This window comes from Platalea leucorodia (genome assembly GCF_965183815.1).
Source record: "Platalea leucorodia genome assembly, chromosome: 7".
Lineage (NCBI taxonomy): Eukaryota > Metazoa > Chordata > Aves > Pelecaniformes > Threskiornithidae > Platalea > Platalea leucorodia.
Window position 1 is genome coordinate 7277374 of NC_138829.1, and position 21359 is coordinate 7298732.

The 21359-nt window shown below is 55.1% G+C and overlaps 1 protein-coding gene across 1 annotated transcript; it reads right to left on the reverse strand.

Annotated features, from left to right (window-relative positions):
* Positions 1–1497: 1497 nt before the first annotated feature.
* On the reverse strand, positions 1498–4551 carry SIX1 (SIX homeobox 1). Its single transcript, XM_082317048.1, has 2 exons — positions 3785–4551; positions 1498–2807 (listed from the first exon to the last, which is right to left on the reverse strand). Exons 1-2 carry the CDS (start codon positions 4342–4344, stop codon positions 2519–2521), a joined length of 849 nt encoding a protein of 282 aa, XP_082173174.1. The 5' UTR covers positions 4345–4551; the 3' UTR covers positions 1498–2518.
* Between the last annotated feature and the right edge of the window lie 16808 nt (positions 4552–21359).

Below are 21359 nucleotides of genomic sequence, written 5' to 3' on the forward strand. Positions count from 1 at the left end.
AGGGGTCGGGGCGTGGGCAGGGCTCTGCGGCCACGGGGCGCAACGTGCGCGGCCCTGCGCGGTGCTACGCGGCCCCGCTCCGCAGCCCTCGGGCCTGACAGCAGCCCCGGCCCGCAGGTCCGCGCTGGGGAAGGGGGGGTTCGGGCCAGGGGGACACCCCCTGCCAGCTCCCCCCCCCCAAAAAAAAGTGAGCCCTGCCGCTGCCTGCGCGCACGAAGCGCCTCCGCGCTGTTCGCTTTGAAAATAAGCCCTGGTTTGCGAGTCCCGGCTTGGCTTTCCCGCCGCGCAGGGCTGGAGCCCCGGGCAATATTTATCCTTCCTCTTCACCGAGCCCGTGGCTTGGGGGAAAAAAAAAAAAAACAACAACGGAGCTGGAGCTTATCCATCCTCGGGGTGCAGAGCCCGCGGCTGCTCACCCTAAAAATCTCCCTCGTTTCCCTGGGGGTTCCCCGCTTTCTGCCCGGGGGGGGGGCTGCGCTGCTTCGTGGCGGATCACGGCGGGGCTGGATGAGTCCCCCGGGGAGGGCGATGAGGGTCCCCGCGTGGGGCCGAGGGCGAGACTGGGCCGGGGGTCCCGGACCGGCGGTCCCGTCCCGTCCCCGAGGTCCCCGCGGGGCGCGCAGCGGGGCCCGCGCCGGGCCCCCCCCGGGCCGGGGTCGCTGGGCACGGAGGGGGGCTCCGCGCTCCCACCCGACCTCGGGTTTTGCCGCGGCTCCACTCGCGGCCGTGGATGCGCGCAGACACGCAGATGCGCGCCCACCCGCGCGGTTTGCGCGCCCAAGATTTGCTCCCTCCGCCTTGCTCCCACGGAGCCGCGCTGGGTCCTGCCCGGGGGGTGGGGGGGTCCCCACTGCCCCGGCCGTGCCCCCCCAAAGGGTGGCGGGCGCGGGAGGCCCGGCGGGACCCGGGCTGGGCGCCCCGCGGGGCGGCCGGTGCCCGGCCGGGGGGGAACCGTCCCCGCAGCCGCGGCCCCGGGCGCCGGCTCCCCCGCAGCCGGAGCCGAGGAGGGGGAGGGATCCGCCACCCCGTCCCGGCGCGGGTGGGGGGCCCGCGGGGGGGCTGCGGAGCGCGTCCGGGTGCCGGGCCCGTTTGGGGAGCGAGCGGGAGGGACGCGGAGCGCTCCGGCCCGGCCAGACCCTCCTGCAGAGGGTGACATTTCTCCACGGCCCAAGACCCCGAGAATAAACACGGCAGCGACTTAAATAAACACGTAGTTAATGATGCAAAACGCTAACAGGGGGGACCGGCACCAGCGGCCGGGCCGCAGCGAGGCCCCGACGGGGCGGGCGGCGGGGTCCAGCCGCTCCCTCCCGGCCGGGCGCCCGGGTCCCACGGGGAGACCCCACGCCAGCCGCTCCAGTGGGTGCCCTCTCCCCTTCCTTCCTCGGCTGCAGAGGCACCGGCCGTGCCCCCCGGCGCAGCCCGGAGCGGGGGTAAGGGCGGGCAGAGGGACCCGGGCTCGCCCCTGCAAAGAAAAGCGCAGCCTGGGTGTTTCTGCCATCAGCGTTGTTTAATTTAGACTGTTTAGGTACAATAGAAAATAAACCTGAAAGCACATGCGATTTGTGGTAACAAATACTCGAGACAGACAGCGCCGTCCGCGGGCTCTCTGCAAGCCGACGGGGGCAGGCGGCGAGCGGGGACAGACGGCATGGAGCGGCGTGGAGCTGGCGGGGCCGCCGGAGAAACGCTCCTGCGGCAGGAGGCGGCCGTCGGCTTTTATTATTATTATTAATTATTATTATTATTATTACCCTAATTTTTAGCCACATCGATGCATTTCGCCACGGAGGAGAAGGGAGCCGGGGGGCGCGGGCCCACGGGAGCTCGCTCGCTGACCGCCTCGCACAGCCGCAACGAGACATAGGCACTTGTTCAAACTCGAATACTGCAGCTTCCCCCCCCCCTTTTTTTTTTTTTTTTTTTTTAATTTAAACTACATCGAAATCTTTCCGGTAAGGCTAAATATGAAAAATGTAAACGTAACTTCCCCCCCTCCACCCGCTACGGGCTGGGTCCAGCGGGTCGCTCCTCCGCCTCCGCCCCAGCTCCCCGGGCCCCGCGGGACCCGGCCGGGCAGCAGCAGGGATGCCCCGGCCGCCCCTGCCCCGCCGCGGGGCTGGGATTTATTTCGATGGAATCGGATCCAGCTGGGGTTGTTTTTTGGGGTTTTTTAGGGTTTTTTTTCATTTTTTTCTTTTTTTTTTTTTTTCTTTTTGTAATTCCCACTGGGACCAGCTCGTTTGAACTCGAAGGGCTGAGGGTTTCTGCCGCTCTCTTGCGTTTGGCTACGTGGAAAAAAAAAAAAACAAAACAATAAAAATAAAAATCATGATGATAGTAGGAGACGCTTGGGGGGGGACTGTACCAGGAGCCAACGTGGGGTTGTGTGAAAGAGCCGAGAGTCCCGTCAAGAATCAGCGGGTGAGCTGTAAAACCGGGTGCTGTCCTCTCTGTACAACCCAGAGCCTCTGTCCCCGAGCAGAAACTCCTCTCCCGATCCTCCGGCCGCGGGCCTTTAGGATCCCAGATCCACCAGGCTGGACGTGAGGGGTCCCAGCAGCGAGTCCTGGAGCTGGTGGCCTTGGAGGCTGTGAGGGGTCTGGGATGCAGCTAAACCGCTCAGGGAGTAGCCGGAGCTCCTGGCGTGGCTGAGGTTCCCCTGCAAGAGCAGGACCGAGTTCTGATCCGGGCTTTGGGGAGGAGAAAATTCTTCCTCGGAGCTGGACATGAGGGGTTTGCTCCCATCCAGAGGCGAGAGTTGGTTCGGTTTGTTGGTGGCCGCGTTGTTGTTTTCCGTGTTCTCCCTGCGGAAAAGCAAAAAAAAAAAAAGAAAAAACCCCACACAGCGGGGATGTTACGGCGGGCGGGAGGCGCCGGGGATGGGCGCTGTGCTAATGCCCCCGGTAAACCCTTCGCGTTTTATTTCGCCGTGGGAGCAGATGCCTCTCCCCGGGAAAAACAACAACAAAAAAAGCACCTAATATTTTCATAACGGATCGTCCCTATTTCTTTTTACCCTCCTATAAATAGGTGTACACCGCACAGCCCGGTAATTTAGGTGAGGGGGGGGGATATTGTTTTTTAGGGTGAATTTTCTCTTTTTAATTAAAAATGAAAGCGCGGCCCGGGGACGAGCGGGGTGCGGGGTTTTCTCTAGGAGGCTCGGTGGGGAGGTTGCTGGAGGAGAGAAAAAGCGGGGAGATGCTCTTCGTGGCCGGCTGCTTTGCCGGGCCGAGCCGCTGCCCCGCACCGAGGCCACCCCGGGCGGCGGCGCCGCCCGGGGTGGCCTCGGTGCGGGGCAGCGGCTCGGCCCGGTCACCGTGTCCCCGTCGCGGTCTCCCTCCGGTTCCTCCCCTCTCCATCCCGGGGTTGCATCTTTCTCCTCCGGGCTTGGGAGCTTCCCTGCCCGATCCCCGGCAATACCCGCCCCGGCATCCCGGAGGCTCCGGGACCGCGTCGCTCCCGGTTTACTCGGGGCAGCAGGCACCAAACAAAGGCGGCGGCGAAGCCTGGAAAGGCCGGTGAAGGGCTCGTTGCTCCCCCCGGGCAGGTGGGGTCGGGAGGCGAGGAGTGGGGTTCGGTGGGTCTCGAGTGGAAAATCCACTTGGGTTTCCACGGGGGGTGGGGGGGGTGGGGTGTAAAAATGCAACGCGGTTTAGAGGAAAAAAAAATAAAAAAGGGATTTGGAGGGAGCGAGGTATTTTCGCCGCTCCCATCCCATCCGCCGCCGGGGGAGCGGGGAGAAAAGGGGGTACGGGGAGGATTGGGGGGGGGCAAGTACCTTTCCTTCGCCTCCGCCGCTCGGTCCCGCTGCCTCCGGTTCTTGAACCAGTTGCTGACCTGGGTGGTGGTGAGACCGGTGGCTTCGGCCAGTTCCCGCTTCTCCCGGGGGGACGGGTAGGGATTGTGGGCGTACCATTCCCGCAGCACGCCCCGGGATTTCTCCTTGAAGCAATAACTGGTTTCCTCGCCGTCCCAGATGGTGCGGGGCAACGGGAATTTTCGGCGGACGCGGTATTTCCCGACGGCGCCCAGGGGTCTGCCCCGCAGTTTTTCGGCTTCCACGTAGTGAGCCTTCAGCCAGAGCTGCTGCAGCTTGGGGTGGTTGTGGGGGGAGAACTGGTGGCTCTCCAGGATCTTGTAGAGCTCGCGGAAGTTGCCGCGGTGGAAGGCCACCACCGCCTTGGCCTTCAGGACGCTCTCGTTCTTGTGCAGGTGGTCGCAGGCCGGCAGCGACCAGAGGAACCGACCCAACCTCTCCAGGTTCCCCCCTTGCTGCAACACCTCGCAGACGCAGGCGACCTGCTCCTGCGTGAAGCCAAACGACGGCAGCATCGACATGGCCGGGCGCGGCGGCGGCGGCGGCGGCAGGAGGAGGAAGAGGAGGAGGAGGAGGAGGAGGAGGAGGCGGCGGCGGGCACCCCGCGGGAGCGCGGCGGCGGAGGGGCGGCGGGGAGCCGCCCGCCGGGCCCGGTCCCGATCCCGGTCCTGATTCCGGTCCTGACCCCGGTCGCAGAGCGGGGAGGCGCGGGGGCGGGCGAGCGGGGATGCCGGTCGCCGCGCCGGGGGGACTTTGTCCCCGCTCCGCCGCCGCCGCGCTTAAAGCGCCCGAGCCCCCGCGCCGCGCTGATTGGGCGCCCGCGGCTCGGCCCCGGCCCGGCCCGGCCCAGCCCGGCCCAGCCCAGCCCGGCCCAGCCCAGCCCAGCCCGGCCCGGCGGGCAGAGCCTCGGCACGGGCGGGCGGGGCCTGGCGGCGGGGACCCGGCCCCGGACCCGGCCCCGGACTCGGCCGCCGCCGCCGCGGCTGCGCTTCCCGCCGCCGCCTCTGCGCGGGTGCGGACCGGGCCCCGGCCCCGCCACCCCCCGGCCGCATCCCTGGGGAGCCGCTCCCGGCCCACTTTGTCTTTCTTTCTTCCACTCTTCTCTTTCCCCCCCCAAAAAAACTCCTATCCCCCCCACCCCACCCCGGCCGCCCGCTCGCCGTCCCCTGCCAAGCCAGCCCGTATTTAATTACCTTAATGCTGGGGATGAATAAATAATGCTTTAGTGCGTGGCCAAATAACACGCGGCTCCCCTGTCCCCCGCTCGGTCCCCGGGGGGGTCCCCGGGGGGGGGGGGAGCAGCCCCCGGAGCCCCCGAGGAAGCCGCGCAGCAAAACTGCGCCGACCGGCGGGGCTTTAATTAACCTCCTCCTCATTTGCACACCTCGCTCAAAAGCAATTATTTAAAAAAAAAAGGAAAAAAAAAATTAGAAAACAATTAGGCTCCCCGAGCAAAGATAATCTATTGTCAGTGGGAAGGGAAGGACGGGCTGGGAGATGAGGACAATGCGGTGAGATAAGGGCAGGGGGGCGGTGGGAAGAGGGTGTCTTTATGAGTGGATTTATCTTTGATGAGATAAGCCGAGCCCAGCGTTTTAAGCACGCTCCGGACCGCTTTCGCGTCAGGAACGAGTCCGCTCGGCGGGGGCCGATGGCCGTCGCGGGGCTCTTTCAGACCCGTGGGTCTCCCCACGGACGTTCGCGTCGCTGGGACTGGAAGCGCCGAGAGCGAAGCGGTGCCGCGGCGGGGCCGGGCTCGGAGCCGGGGCCGGGGCCGGGGCCCTCCCGCTGCCCGCTCCCTCCGCCCGCGGTACCGTACGGGAAAGGCCGGTCGCGATATTTTCCTAAATCCGGGTGGTTGTTTTTCCCCATGTACTTTCGCGTCTCGGGGCTGTTTAAAATAAGCCCCTGCCACCCAGTCTGTGCAGTGACTTTACTATGTAGGCTGGAGTCAGGGCGCTTCCATATCCCATGACCATGTGTCTGGTAATTTTCCCTTGCCATTTTATTTTAGTACTTATGATGTTGCAGATGAAGTCTTAAAGAGCTGCAATGTCCTCCCAGAAGGAATGTCTGCTTGGAACAGATCCTTATTGACAAGGCAGCTGTGTGGGGACCGGAACGGAGCCTTAAACCCGGCTCTAAAATCAACTAATACCCTAAAGTCTGGAGCAAGTGCGCAGAATTACAAGGCATGGGCTCGCAGCCGCCCGCGGCCGCGTCCTGGAGGAGCAGTGCCCTGCCCAGCCCGGGAGATGGGCTCCCAGCCCTCCTTTTTATTGTTATTCATTTTTTAGGTTTTTTTTTTTTCCCCTTTCTAATAAGGTGCTCCGTTCGGGAAAAGCACGGACTTGTGGGCTGAGACCTTCAGGATGAGGAGGAGAAAAATGCAAAGCGGGGCTGAGGAAGCTCCTTGCCATTTTAACGAGAGCCGTTTTCTCTTGCCCTCACATTTCTCCTCTTTTCCTTTCCTTTTTTTTTTCCCCCTTCTTTTTTTTCCCCCCTTTAAAAGGCCGACCGAACCGAACCCCGCTCTTGCTGGGGAGAAGCAAATGAGCCCGGCGCGGCCGGCGGCGGAGCGGGCAGGGACGGGCGAGGGCTGAGCCGAGGCTTCCCCGCCGTTCCCGAGCGGGGACACGTTCCCGTGTCACCAAAGCTCACACGAGGAGGGGACAGACTCGCCGGGCTCTACCTGGGAGTCACACACTGCAGACGGGAATCGGGCAGCATCAATGCTAATTATTGCCCGGGATTGGTTTTCCTAAAAATTGGAAACTTTTCATTTTAAACCACGGAAAGAGGTAAATGAATTCCCAGGCCACCCCATCCCATTTAGCCTTGAAAATCCCCCAGAAAAAAATAGTTTCAAGCCCCTCCAAAAACAAAAAATCAAACCAAAATAAGGCAGATGCAAATAACTAAATAACTAAATAACTAAATAACTAAATAACTAAATAACTAAATAACTAAATAACTAAATAACTAAATAACTAAATAACTAAATAACAACACGACGGCGCGGAGCTGCCGCCGGCTGCTTCTCTCTCTGTTATTTTTCGGCAGAAAAGGAGCAGCCCGGCGGGCTCCCCCCGCTCCCACCCGGGGCAATTCCCCCGTGGGCTCCCCCCGCCGCCGGGGCCTGGCGGCTCCGCGGGGGCCGGTGCGCGGCCGCGGGGGCCTCCGCGCCTGGCCGCGCTTGCGGGGGCAGCGGGCGGCTCCCTCCCTGCGGGAAATCCCTTTATTCGCTGCTTTATTCGATGCGGCGTTGCCCAGCGCGGAGCGGGGGTGAAGAGGGATCCCACGCCACGCTCTGCGGGTTTTCCTCGATTTCGCCAGAAAACCAAAACAAAGCAGGAAAAAATAACCCCAACACGACTCCCACCTCCCCCCACCCCCAACCTTAGAAATAAAGCTCTTCCCCCACCGAAAATAAATTTAATTTTTTTTTTCTTTCAGTGTCAGGGTCTGGGGGAAACAAATAGCGCGACAAAATAAAATCAGCGGCATTTTTTTTTCCCGGAGCCCCGTCTGGGCGTGATGATAAGCGGGGCTGGAGGCTGGGAGCCGGCGGGGCAGTAACACAACGCTGCCGCTTTCCGAACCTTTCGAAGGCGAAATCCAAAACCGACCCATTAAGTCAATGAGGTTTGTGTTGTAGAGGGCTCCTTTCCCATCCACTTGCTGTTCTGAAAAATAGATCGCATTTCGTTATCTCGAGTGAGGATCTGCAACGTGATACCGGATCCGCGCTGCCTTCCCTGCCGAATGCGAGGCGCAGGGGAGACAGCCAGCTTCCCCGGCTTGCTCCTAAACAATAAAGGATTTGTATTTTCTTTCTCTCCCTCTCTTCCCCTTCCTTTATTATTCTATTTTTTAATGAGGAAGGACAAGCCCCTCTCCATATGCATCCCTCTTCTGCCGAGCCCTTGGCCCGGCGCGCCTGCAAGCGGTGCCACCTCTAATGGCTGGTTGGGGACTCGCCCCCCAGGCACCTGTAAAAACAGGGCCGGGGGGCGGCGGCCGGGTCCCTGCCCGGGTCCCCCCCCCTCCCGGGGGTGCCCGGCGGCGGGGGTCCCCCCGCACCCGGCGGGGTCAGGCCGGGCCGGGGCTGCCGCAGGAGGGACGGGACGGGATATGGATATGGATATGGATAAGGATGAGGATATGGGTAAGGATAAGGCCTTCCCGGCGTGGCCCCGGCGGGGGCGATCCCCAGGGCACAAAGGGCTCTTTCTTCGCGCACTTACCGGGACATTTTTCAAAGGATTAGAGGTGATCATGCGTTGGATTTTTTTCCCCTCCGAGGGCCGATATGTCTGTCTGTCCCTGTCCCCCCACACCCTTATTTTCCTCTGCTTTTGCCGCGGGACCCCCCCGCCCCGGCCTCCCCCCTTCCCTGCTCGCTAATGTACCTCCTGGATGCCGATTCTTTTAAGCTACGAAGAATTTCCTTTTGGGAGGTGAAACCCTCCAGCTCCTCCTGTTCAGAGGAAAGTGCTAGTGATGGTAATACGGGGTGACACTAAATAAACAGTTAAAGCAGGGCTGGAAAGATGGAGTTAATTATCCAGTGAGCTACATTTAAACCGAGACCAGGAGGGGCTGATTTGTTTTGGCGCAGGGAACTGAGAAGGAGACGAGCCACCGAAGGCTCCTTGCTCCTCTTTGGAGGCTCCTTAACTTGCCCTTGCTGTCGCCGGCCCGGGGACCACCTTCCCTCGGCCCGGCCCGGCCCCCCGCACCGCCCCGGGGGCTCCGCTGCGAGCCGCTCACGGGAATGGGCCATTTCAGGGGGTCCAGAAGTGTTTGGTTGGGTTTTTTTTCCATCTTTCTTTGCTTTTTCTTCCCCAGAAGTTAGATAAATTCTCGTCTGTGCGGCTGGCCGGTGCCTGTGCTCCTCAGGTAAGTCTGCATACGAGCAGCAGCCCCGCGATGCGCTTTTGTTTTTTAAATTTTCCCTCCTCCTTCCTTCTTTTTCTCCTCTTTTTTTTTTTTTTTTTTTTTTTTTTTAAGAAGTCTGATATTAATAATCCCCGTATGCCCCTCTTTCCGGGTCATTACGGTACTGCTGGTCTCTAATCAATCCTAATGCGATGGCAATTGGAGTCTCTGATGAATGCATCTCAGGTTTCTTGTAATGGCTCTACCACATTTTCCTGGACCTCCTTCTTTAACCTGAGATGCCAGGGGGACGTCTCCGTTCTCAGCTGCTGATTACTTCAAGATGTTTGGGCTGGTGTGGGGAGAGAGGGAGCGAGCGAGGCAGCCTGCCCCTGAGTAATCTGGAACTGAATTGGATGAGCCGTTTCCTAAATCAAAGGACAACGGCGGGGTTTAACTCCTTTTCTGCACGGAAGCCTGCCGGCTTGCTTCCAGCGGCACCGCCTGCGCTGCATCTCCCCCGCGCGTTCGTGTCCGTGTGCGTGGCGCGACCCCCGGGGACCCACGCACCTCCGGAGCCTGCAGCTCCCCCCCCAGCACTCGCGGTCCCCCCACGCAAAGGGGGGACCCCCCCCTCCATCCCCTCACACCTCCCCAAGCCCCGCAGTGCCCCCGGGGGGATCCGCGCCCCCCACGCCGCGGGTGGGAGCCCCCCGCGGGCGCGCAGGGACCGCGCAGCAGCAGCGCGTTGTTTGCGCGGCGATTCGCGTTTTCGCGGCATTGTTTTCCTCCCCGTTTCTCAGCATAATGGCATTTGCCGTAACCCGAGACAATGATAATTGCAATTTCTGCCCCTTTTTAAAAAAAAAAAAAAAAGAAAGAAGATAATAACGCAGCTCGAATTAGGCTGCGGCAAAGCGGGCGCTGGGCTGCCGTGGGATCGATCGCTGCTTCCCCGCGAGGTGCGGCTCCTCCGTGGGAGAAAAACACGCCCGGGGGTGGAATAAGTATTTGAAACGAATAATTTGATTTCTCCGCGCCGGGATGCGAAGTAAAAATTAATCCCCAGCAGAAAAGCAGCGAGGGTTAACGACAGCCCCTTCTCCCGCGGGGTTTGGCCCTGCGTGGGGAGGCAGGAGCGCGGCCGCGGGTGGGGTAAGCGTGCTGCGCGGGCGTGTGGGTCCTCGCCATGCCTCAGCCGTGGAACGTGTGCCATAAGTGAGTCACTCGCCAAAGCCAAACAAGCCGAGGACGCCCTCTCCGTGCCCGCGGTGGCGGCTCCAGCCCCACGCGGGACAAAGCGCAGGCGCGGAGGGGCCCTGCGCAGGCTGCGACACCCACCCGTGTGCACCCACCCACCCGGGCGGGCGGGCAGCCGCCCCCTCGCATGCACCCACCCGTGTGCACCCACCCGGGCGGGCAGCCAGCCGCCCCCTCGCACGCACGCGCCCGTGTGCTCCCACCAGCGAGGTGCGCACACACACCTGGGTGCCCCCCCGCGTGTGCTGACACGCCGACATCCACCCGTGTGCACCCACCCACGCGTGCACACGCACGCCCACGCGCGCCCGCACTCACCCGCTCCCGTGTGCGCACACTCGTGTGCAGTCCCTCGCCTACGCACGCACGTCTCTGCACAGCCGTGCGCACACACCCACTCACACGGAGACGCACACGCGTGTGCACGCACACCGAGCCATGTCAACACTCCCACCCACGCGTGCACCACCCACCCACGTCAGTGACACCCACCCGCGCCCACGGGCCTGCCCCACGCGTGTCCTGGTGCCCAGGAGCAGCGTGCGAGCGGGTGCTCCCCACCCACCCCTTGCTCAGGCGATGGCTGGGCCGGGGGGGCGCTGGGCACTGGGAAACCTGCAAAACCCTCGCCCCAGGCCCCCTATTTTCGCTAAAAAAAAAAATAAAAAAAGCGGGGGGAGCATGGCAGTTGATTTTTTCTGCAAGACATTGCAATGTTTTTTGTGCAAAGTGCTGCAAAAAAAATTTAAAAATTAAAAATTCAGAAAAAAAAAGCCAATTTGGAAGGGGGCTGCCAGGCTCCACCCCCACCCCCCCCCCCGCCGCTCCTGCCCCACTGCCCGGCCCGGGGTCAGTGCTGCCTCGGGGGGACCGAGGTGGCCCCAGCGGCCACCCCCTGCCCTCCTGCAGGGTCCCCGCCGAGGCCTGGCCAACTCATCCCCATGGCTGTGGTGTGATGGGGGTGCAAACCCGGCCCTTTTTGGGGTATCTCATCCCCCCTCCCTCTGCGCCACCTTCAAGCCCAGATCCGTATCCCCCACCTGGCCGAGCAAGGTGGGGCTGGGGACAGCACTTATATGCGGGGCTCTGTTTGCCTACGCGCTTTGCATTCGGGCACTGAATAAATATTTTCATTGCCGGGGGACTGTGCCGGTTGCGGCTGGGCCAAGGGAAGAGGCACTGTCAACCCCTTGGATGGGGGCACGTGTGATTTCGGGAGGGCGGCCGGGCCCTGCGGCGGGGCGGCGGGCGCCCGCCTGCGAGGATGAGGGGTCGGGGGGCCCGTCCCGCGCCCGCCGCCTCGGTGGGTTTGTGAGCGAGCTGCAAGAAAGGGACCTTTCACCTCTCATTAGTGATGCCATCAGTGGCTTGGCAGAGCGGAGCTGAGGTCATGTTACATATGGCACACAGTCTGTTCAGCGCCGGCAACGCCAGCTTTGAAATTTTAGAGAGGGGAAAGGTCACCTTGCGTAAGCCGAGGTCTGGGGGTCCCCCGCTCTCTCCGCACCCTGGGTGGGTCTCCATATGCCGCCATCGTCGCCAGCCTTGCTCCGCCTGGCCCTGGGAGATGCTCAGCCGTCTGCTCTTCTGCCTCCTGAATTCGCAGGGAATCACTTAAATGAAGGGAATACTTTCACGCCGCCTTTCCTTTTCCCTTACAGAAAGTCTCTCCCAGCACTGTTTTTTTTTCCTCTCCTTTCTCTTCCCAGCATAAACCTGTCTCTAATGACTGATTATTTTTTCAAACAACATATAACGCAGCTTTCCAGGAGAAAATGAGTTGTCTCTCTTTATCAGCAGATCTGCCCAGACGGATAAGTTTACCCTTCTCCGACCTGAGTGTATAATTTCATAGACCTTCAAAAGTGTCGTGCTTCCATGGTGATTAAAACTTCTCGCTCCTGAATCTTGCTGGGGTATTTCAGGTTTCATGCCATCGGATCTTAGAAAAGCACATCTGTACAGTTGTATTTCTTTCATCTGAAGAGCTGGAAAAAAGCAAACCCGATATATTTTGTGTTTGAAAATATACAACACATTATGTTAAATTAATTCCTGGTGTAATTCACTACGTTGAATTTTGGTAGGATCCTGTCGGGGCTTTATCCAGAATGATTTGGAGGTGCCGGCTGCGGGGAAGAAGTTACCGTTTTCTCACGTGTGACGGCTGACAGTGTAAGTTCATGCCCCTTCTCAGCCCCGCTGCAGAATATTATTTTGCAACCTTTATTTTTTAAATACATGGGGCCTGATTCTTAAGCTCTTAAAGTAACTTGGATGGGAGTTTCTGGCATGCAGCTGTTGCAGAGAGATCTTCAAAAGGACATTTGCTTCTACGCAGGTCACCACCAAAAAGGCTCTAAATGAAATAGATGCTTATCTTGGGAATCCCTGAGAAGCTGGAGCTGAACCAGCATGCGGTGGGGATTCAGGATACACTGTTCTGCCTGCTCCAGTGAGGCATCCAAACAGCCGCATTAAAGGGAGCTCGTTCCGATTTCCTACTAATAGGGCTACTTGCGTGGATTTTAATTTTTAAATAGGAATAGTCTTCCGCTGCCTGTCAAAGAGAGGGGGTGGGAGCGGAGGTATGAGATGGCTTCTGCTCAGAAATGGAGATGCTGAGACCTGTCTACGTTTTTTGTCACAAACGATATTTTCATAGCACGGGGCTAAACTGTGCTCTTAGTTATTGAGTGCAAATCTGTCGATTTAAATGGAGGTCATTGCAAGTGGGAAGGGGATTTAGCCATAATTTTCCGCTGCTGTCTAATCACTGTAGTCTGAAGAAAGCAACATATGTATAATGGTAGCTGAGATGCAGGAGGGGCAGAAGCTTTCTACCAATGAGAACCACATTAAATAATTAATTCCCAATTGCCTTTCTACATTAGTGCTTTCAGCTAAAAAAGCCGGGCGGCTTTGTAAGGCCCCAGGCAATGAAACATTTGGTGCATTGTCAGTCCAAAAGTGGAGGTAATAGATATCCAGGGCGGGCTGGAAAAGCGCTGCTCTCCATCCTGCCATTTGCATATTCCAGCTGCGCAGCCTCATTCCTCATCCCCTCCTTTGCCTTACTTAAGTTTGACAGGACAGCATCCCTCCTGAGGTGGCTGCTGAGGAAGCCGAACGTGTATTTATTTTACTGGAACCAGAGGAACTTAATGTTTGAGTCTAAAAATGGAGTATACAAAAGTTGGTCTCTCTTTTATCAGCAGACCAAATCTGACAGGTTAATAAGGAAAGGAATGAATTTCCCCCTCCTTTCCCATTTGCCCCCCTTACGCCATCTGCAGGTCCCCCAAGCTCAGCCTGTCATCTCAGGTCAGGTTGGGATCTTTCGGGCTCGTACATCATTCGCAATAAAGATCTTGCCATGAGAAATGAGTTAACAAGCCTTTTGATGTGCAAGGCATCAGAGACTGCTCCTCTCACCTTCTGAGATAAATATACGTGTGCGTGTGTGTATAAAGCTGAAGAAGAAAAGGAAGCGTTGGAATAAATTGCCTGGGGAGGTGGGAGATTCTCTGTTAAAAACAGGTCTAGACAAACATCTGTCAGAAAACACCGACGTGTATTTGATCCTGTCTTGGAGCTGGGGAAAAGACTGAATGGTGTTGTCGAGTCCTTTCCAGCCCAGAGAGACCATAGGTATATACACGTATACATGCGTGCGTGTGTAGGTGTATATATTTGTGTGTGTGTATGTATGTATTTCCAAACTTTCAGTGAAAAGCTCTTGGCCTCCGTGATACTTTGTGGCAGTGAATCATGTAGGCTAATTACACAGAGGTTTGCTGTCTCTCGGTTTCATTAAATTTGAGTTTCAGTTCCGTTTAATTTAATGTCCTTTGTGCCTCGAGCGGATCAGATCACAGTGTCTAATCTACCAGCTGCATTTTTCTCCCCTTTTCTTCAGCTCTTTTTATACCAAGTGAAGTCCCTTCAATTCTGGGAGCTTTTTGATGATTCCGCTTATTCCCAAAGCGCATCTGTGAGCCTGCTTGGGGTTACACTTCTTGAGGTAAGGTCACGATAGTAGAAACTTATCTTTATTACTAGATGCAATAGACAGGTGCCTAGAGAAGCTGTTTGGCTGAGCAAGAGGATGGCATGAAAGATTTGGCGTTTCTTTATTGTTATTTTTGGACACGATCATTTTCCAAAGCATCCCTGTGCTTTAAAGACAACATGGTCACGGCCACCGCTGGCACCCCTAGAACTTCTTTCCAAGCATGCAAACCTCAGCAGGACCGCTGGAGCTGCAGGCTGCGTTTGAGGAGCGCATTGACAGCTTACTTGTGTTTATGCATGGAGGACAGGCTGTTACCAAGGGCCAGGACTTGCAATTCTTTACACAGGAGTTAATATTAAATACTTCTGTTAAAATTCATTTGAAAGCGAGTTTTATCGCTGTGACACATGGAGGCTCCCCTGGAGATGGGGTGCTGTGCAACTCAGCACTGGAGATAGAGGAGAGGCTGTTCCATGACAGAAAGCTTATACTCCAGGGAGGCGAAAAAGGGTTTTGCAGGGCTGGTGTGGAGCAAACTGTAGAGTAATTCCTCTGTCAGTACCCCAGAGCACGCCTACACCAGGCGATGCTGATATTCCCTGCGACCCCCCAGAAGCTGCGCCCCTGGACCGCGAAGCACCACTGCACCTCCCCGGCGAGCGCCGGCTGCAAGCCCGGGATGCTGCAGTGAGCTGCAGGAGTCAACACCAAACTGCGCAGCAGAAATGGAACCTTGAATTTCTGAAGCCAAATGCTAGAATGAGCCAGGCTGCAAAACTCTTTGTGATTTAGGCTTTTAGCCCCCCACTACTAGCCTTCATGAGGCTTAAGAGATGACTTCTCTTGCTTGTCCATCTTATCCTTCCAGAAGATCTTTGTCCCTCATAGCAAAAGCATGAGGACAAAGTCTAGCAACTGCATTTGTAGCCTGATGTACAAGCTGCGATCACCAGCTGCTGCGGAGTATATTAGTACACTAGGACGTACTCTGCGATGACCATGGAGGGGACACGCCGCTACTTCTGCCGAGCCCACAGCAAGGCAGCAGCCTCCAGCCTGGGGACAGGCAGCAAGCCCCAACACCGCCCCAGCACGAGCAGCCCGAGCTCCCAAGTCTGTCCTCAGGCAGGGTTTGCAGAGTAGCTGTGAGATAAGTTCACCTTTCGGCCATACCCTCCTGGCTGAGGAGGTGAGCTGAGCTCTCCTGCACGTTCATTGAAGGGCTGTGAGCAACAGGGAGAAGAAGGTGGCTTGTGAGCTCCTCGGGGAGCAGGCTGCATAAAACCAGCGGGGCTCTTCCAGGGTATGCTGCACCTCAGCTCACAGCGGGACGTGATACAGGTTTTGACGCCAGGACAAGGAACTCTTTGCAAGCCAATCTCTGGCAGAGCTCAGTAAAGGCAGAGGCGAGAGAGGAATGCGACTGTCCCCTATAAACACGTCCAAAAGGAAAGAGCTGTTTAAGGGGAAGGACTAAACGGGCGCAGGACAGACGAGCGCCGGCTGGCTGTGAGCACGCACGAGCTGGACGTTGGAGCAAGGTCTCCAGCCATGGGTGCGTGATCCTCTGCAGCAAGGGTGACAGAAATCGCACTGGTTTTACAAAGGAGCTCAGTGCGTGTAGGAAGGGGCTGAGGTGGGGTGTTCCCCTGCTCTAACCCTTACTATTTAAGCACACTTTTCACGAGGTCTGCCTGCACAGGGTCCGGCAGGCACGACACCGAAGGCAGAACCTCCCGGCCAGCGAGTCCTTATTTGCCCTTGCAGAATGGCACATTTGAATGCACCGGAGGCATCAGCCATGTCAGATAGTTTTTCAGGGAGAAGGCGGAGGAGGAAGGGGGGTGTCTTCCCCCCATTTTGTTTTCTACATTCCTTTTGCTGGTGAACCGTTACCGTTGTGGCTGTGGGGGTTTGTCTGATGCTTCTTGGGTTTGTACTGCAGCCAGCGCTTCTGATTCTGTCTGGCCACATATTGTATTTGGCTGGTTGGCTCTCTTTAAAAATTCCTCTTTTTTTCATGTTTGTGTTTTTTTTTTTTTTCTCTGTGGCATTTTAATATCTCACAACAGGCACCTTTACAAAGAGATTAAAGGTCTAAAAACGAACAGTTGTTTCATAGGCAAGCTTTAACACAGGTAACAAGTAAGAACCCATTGTAAAAGAGAATTTGGGGAGAATTTCTTAAGTGTGGGTAACACTTTTAAAACCTTTCTTCCACAGCACTGAGGAATTACAAACAATTCCTGAGCTAACATTCATGCAAACCAGCAGGAATTACTCAGGTAATTAAAGACTTAAAACCATATTAGGAGAAACTAGGAGAGAGTGAAGCTGTATTGACCTCAAAAAGTTTCTACAGCAATGAGAGAAAATCCATATGCTTTTGGATGGGGAGTGGATGCAGTTCAGCTATGGGGAAGGAAAGAGAGGAGCCCCAAATCCTTTATGCTATTCATTCCTTTAACCCTCTGGTAGAAAAACCATTGGAAATGTAGTTGGGGCTGTGCTGGAAGTGGCTGGGCACCACAGACCTGGCCTTTTTATTGAGCTTAGAGAAAGCACTTCAGAGCCGTGCTGGGCCCTGGGATGAGGGGGGAGCTGGATGGTTGGGATTGCGCAGCCAACAGACTCATGCAAGGAGCAGGGTCCCTTGGCAGGGGGATCAGGACTGGGTTTGTCCTACTGTGGACTTTTGTAAATGCATTTTTAACTCAAACCCTTCCCTTTTGGTGATTTAGAGTAGCTTTTTTTCCCTCCCTTGCCTGAGAGGATTTTTTTGGGGGGTAGAGTTCCCATTTCTCCCATTCTCCATTAAAGCTTTCCAGCTGGTAAGTCTGGGGAGCTGCTCACCTGGCGGGGAGTCTTTTCCTCCTGCATCCATCCTCTCCTGCCTGGCACACGGGGTGGGATGCGTTAGCAGGTGCTGGAAGCCTGCAAGGGGGGTCAAGAGCGACCGCAGCACAGAGCCCTTCCCAAGGGTTGGTTTTGGCAAATGCCCGCCCGGCCCAAGGGCCAGAGGACTCCTCACTCCGAGGGAACAGCATGGTCTTGGCCACGTGAAGACATCTCGGGACAAGCTGAGGCTGCAGCCATGACGGAAGGTGCTTGGTTACAAGGACTCCGGGGCAGTGGTGAAATGAAGGGCAAGGAGACAGCGGCGTGGAGGGGGATTAGTTAATTAATGCACAGCTTGATTAGGAAGTCGGAGCCAGGCATGTGAGCCCCGCTCTCCTCCTCTCCCATTCCCAGTGCTGACCCTTCTCACCGTGACTGCGATGTAGGAAGCCGCTGGAGTCCACTATAGGAAAAGTAAATATTGTCATTTCAAATAGAGAATGGTTTATTCTATAGTAGAACAGAGGGTGCCTTCTCTTTGAGAGGCCACACTGAGCTTGGGGGGATCATAGCCCACACAGCTGCCAGCAAGGCGGCTCTTTCCAATACCTGCAAGCCCTGGTGCCACGCGTGCCACCTTAAACCCAGAGGTGAGAGGGGGATGTGCGTGGGGCTGGTGTGAACATGTCCAACGGCTCCAGAGACTGTCCATCGCCTCCTTCCCGCAGGCAGATCCTTTGCTTGTGCTTGGGCTTGGGTTGGAGCAGGGTGGCCAGGGCAGGATGGAGCTGCTGCGGTGCGATGGGAGCTGCGCGGGGCGCATTGCAGCGGAAGCAGGCGCAGAAGCCAGCGATGCCCGGGGAGAGGACAGGTACAGGCTCTGCCCTTCCTCGCTGAAGCTGTGCGACCCTTTGTATAATCCCTTTAGCTTCGATGGCACCGTGGTGATTTACAGCACTAATGCTTTGATCCAGAACATGTTGGACCATGGGACATGAATTAAAATATGAGAGATGACTGCAAAGCATAAGTTTCCATTCATGGCCAGCTATTTTGTGAAGCCATGACTGCAATCAAGTGTGAAGATCTTGCAGGAGATGAGGGAAAACCAACCCAGTCTAAACAGATTTGTTAGAATGTGAATGGGAGTGCAGCAGCGTAAGTGCTATTAATAGGATTTACACAGATTAGTAAACTAATCTGTGCATTTCAGATTGGATTTCATATTATGGAAAAGAAAATTAAGCCACATACCATGCAGACTTTCCAGGCAGTGATTTGTGAGTGTCATCTATTTGATGGTGGAAGTGGCTGCTCAGAAAAGTTGTGGCAGCTCCCTCGGGTGGGTCGGTGACCCCCAGCGGGAACCCAGGAGGGGAGAGCACGCTGTGTAGGGTGCAGAGCTCTGCTGGCGGGTTCATGAGGCAGACAACGAAAGGAGCAGCACTGCAGCCTGTGCAAGCAATGGATCTTAAAATACGCTACCAGATGGTAAGGCAGCGCCCAGGCTTGGCTTCATCGCTGCCGGTGCAGAGTGGTCCTCCTGACTCAGCTAAAATGAATGGGGAAGAGAGAAGCGAAGAAGAAGGGCTCATAAATAACTTTCCCTTCTCTGTACATGGCCTGGAGAGGAGCAGAATTGGGCAAACGTTATTGAAATGGGAAGGAGCAGGCCTAAGGATAGAGCGCTGTTTCTGTGCCCTGCTCGTGCTCCTGGTGCCAGTGCACAGGAGAGGGGCAGGAACAGGGAGGTGGGTGGCATTAGCACAGCTTACGGAGGGACCGAGCACCCAGGCCAATTCTGAGAACTCATCTGTGCCAGGGGTAAGTTTAACAGTATTCTAACAACCCATTATCTATAATGTCTATAGTATAGGTTATATATATTTAAATATGTATTTTATATATATTGTCTGTTCCATCAGCAGGGTCTAGCCTCAGTGTTTCGACTGTGCCATCCCATCTGGGTGAATCTCAGCCCTGCTGTTCTCTCCCCTCGAGGGAGGGAAGTGCTGTTACTTCAGTTGTACTGATGGGGAGATGGAAATCCAGATGTTTAGGAACTGGAGTTTTGGTCCGCAGCGGTTAACATCAGGTAATCTTGGGAGATAGTTACAGTTCAGTTTACTTCTGAGTCAAGATTGAAAAATAAAATGTCTTTCTCTTTGTGCTCCCTCTTATTTTGCAAAAATACAAGCATTTGGAACATTTCAACCCCCATTATAGTCAGGGCCAGAGGAAAAACATCATTATCCTTTCAAATTACTGTTTTAGGCCACAGCTTTAAAACTCAAAGTGAGCTGATCAGCCCAGTGCTTTTTCTGCTTGCAGCGTCTTGTTTTTTTGAAGCAAATAAAAATCCCAAACTCGATTTGATTTGCCTGGGAGAACAAATGCTTCAGAGTTTTCCTGGACCGGGGTTGAAGGTGGTAGCTAATACAAAACACGTGATGAATGTTTCTCTCCCTATTAGCCTGCCTTCTTTCCCACAGCCCTTGAGGTTTGTCTTGTCTTCGCTAAAGGTGATAACTCAACAGACAACCATTTGTTACAACTGGGAGCCATTTGCTTATGATAATTATGGCCACACTGAAATGCAGGCTTGTATGCAGGCGTGTATTTAGGTGTGGTGTTGAACCGGGGCCTCGAGTAACCTGGCGTGGGACTGCTTGTGCCGCCAGTCTTGCTGGGAGCTGCCAGGCATGGGATGCTCTGGAAATCCTGCCTGAGTTATACAGGGATGTAAAAAGAATTTGCTTGAATTCCTTAAAAACAAAACTGGTCTTACAAGTGCTGATTTAAAGAAATGCATTTGTATGCTATTTTTGGGGGGTTGTGTTTAGGTCAGTGCAATGTTTCCTTAACTTGAGTTATACAGAGGTTTTTAAAAAATCAGCTATTACCTTCACTGATTAAATGCAATAGTCTAGTAAATTAACCCAGAAGTCTAATTTTAAGTTTATGGAAATTTGGATCCAAAGACAGCTTCAACAAATATTCTCCTGAATTTGTAGACCATTTCTTTATTTTATCGCTAAAATGGTACCTTTTTGATACCCTGCTTTATTCTCTTGAAGTGTCTTGTTGCACACAGTGTTACCAGACGCAAAGGTTTGGAAAGCGTGCGGCTGGCCCTAAAATCACAACACCAGCTTTGAGATAAAATGCTTATATACAGTTAGATAGATAAATGTGATATACCCATGTTTATATGTATTCTGGTTTGGAGACCTTCAGCACCTCCAAATTTATTTATTTTTTTTAAAACCAGGAACTTAAGAATGAAGTTGAGCAGGACGCTGTGGCCATAACCCCCCCGCCGACTTCCCCTCTCTCGCCAGCTACTAAAATACTGCGAAGCGCATAAATTGTGAAAGCTGGCAAATCAGAACATTGCTTAAGTTTAAGACTGAGACTTGAGGCCAGGAGATTTCAATCCTGTATTACCTGGAATATATCATTACTGACAGACTCGCTGGGATTCGGTTTCTACCAGCTATAAAGTGGGATTCTCAAATTATGTCATGCCAGCCTAGTTGCCTTTGATGACATGATACGCCGTTTGGAAAGGGAAGAGCCATTAGATGTGACACAACTTGGCATCCATCAGCCTTTTGATGCTGTTCCATGCCCTGATGAACTGAGGAAACGCGATCTGGGCAAAGCCCCCGTAGGATGGGTGGGAAATTGTTCTGAAACAGTGATTATCTCGTGGTTCCAGGTCAAAATACCATGATCTCTTGAGCAAGCATTTCTACTCAGCATGGTGCTAGTCAGTATTTTGTTGGATGTTGGAAGAGGGTGTGCTTTTTAAATACAGAAAATACACCAAGATGAGGAAAACTGGAAGATAAACTGGTGATTCTGCATGAGTTTCACAGGGTGGAGACCCTTGTCCAGAAACATGGGCTGTGGCGTCTATCATGGAAGTAGAGCTCGCAAGGCAGGAGGCGTTTCTTCCACTGGCCTTGGCTCTGGTGAAACCTAAGCAGGAGTATTGTCTAGTTTTGGGCTTAGGTAGGGCTCTCCTATTGCCTCCCAGTCTTGTAAGTCTATATTAATAGCAGGTGCTTATTTCACAGGGATATTTCATTTATTATGGCTTGTAAAAAGATCCTAAGAATTGAGAATAGTTAAGAAATGAACAGAAATATGCTCTAAACTGTACTTTAACCTGAGGGGTTAATCCTCCAGTCCATCAGCAAATGACGACTCCTTGTTCGTGTGAGCATCGTTCACCTGAACAAATGTTGCTTTTGTAACCCAGCCTGTAAAGATTGAGATCTTTGGGGGGAATTTGGAAGGAACAGGAGCACTTCTGAGCCGTGTATATGTTAGCAATACTTGCTGCCATTTCTGGGTAACAAACATAAACCAAGAGCAACTGGTCGAGTAGTCTCATTTGCTGGGACTGACATTTCCAAAGGCACAGGATGAAGTTCTCCTGGCTTGATACTCAGGTTAGCCCTGCCTTTGGTTTGCACAAAAAAAAAAACCCAGTAGCTATAAGAAGCTATTCCTAGAAGCTAAGGCCAGAAGGGG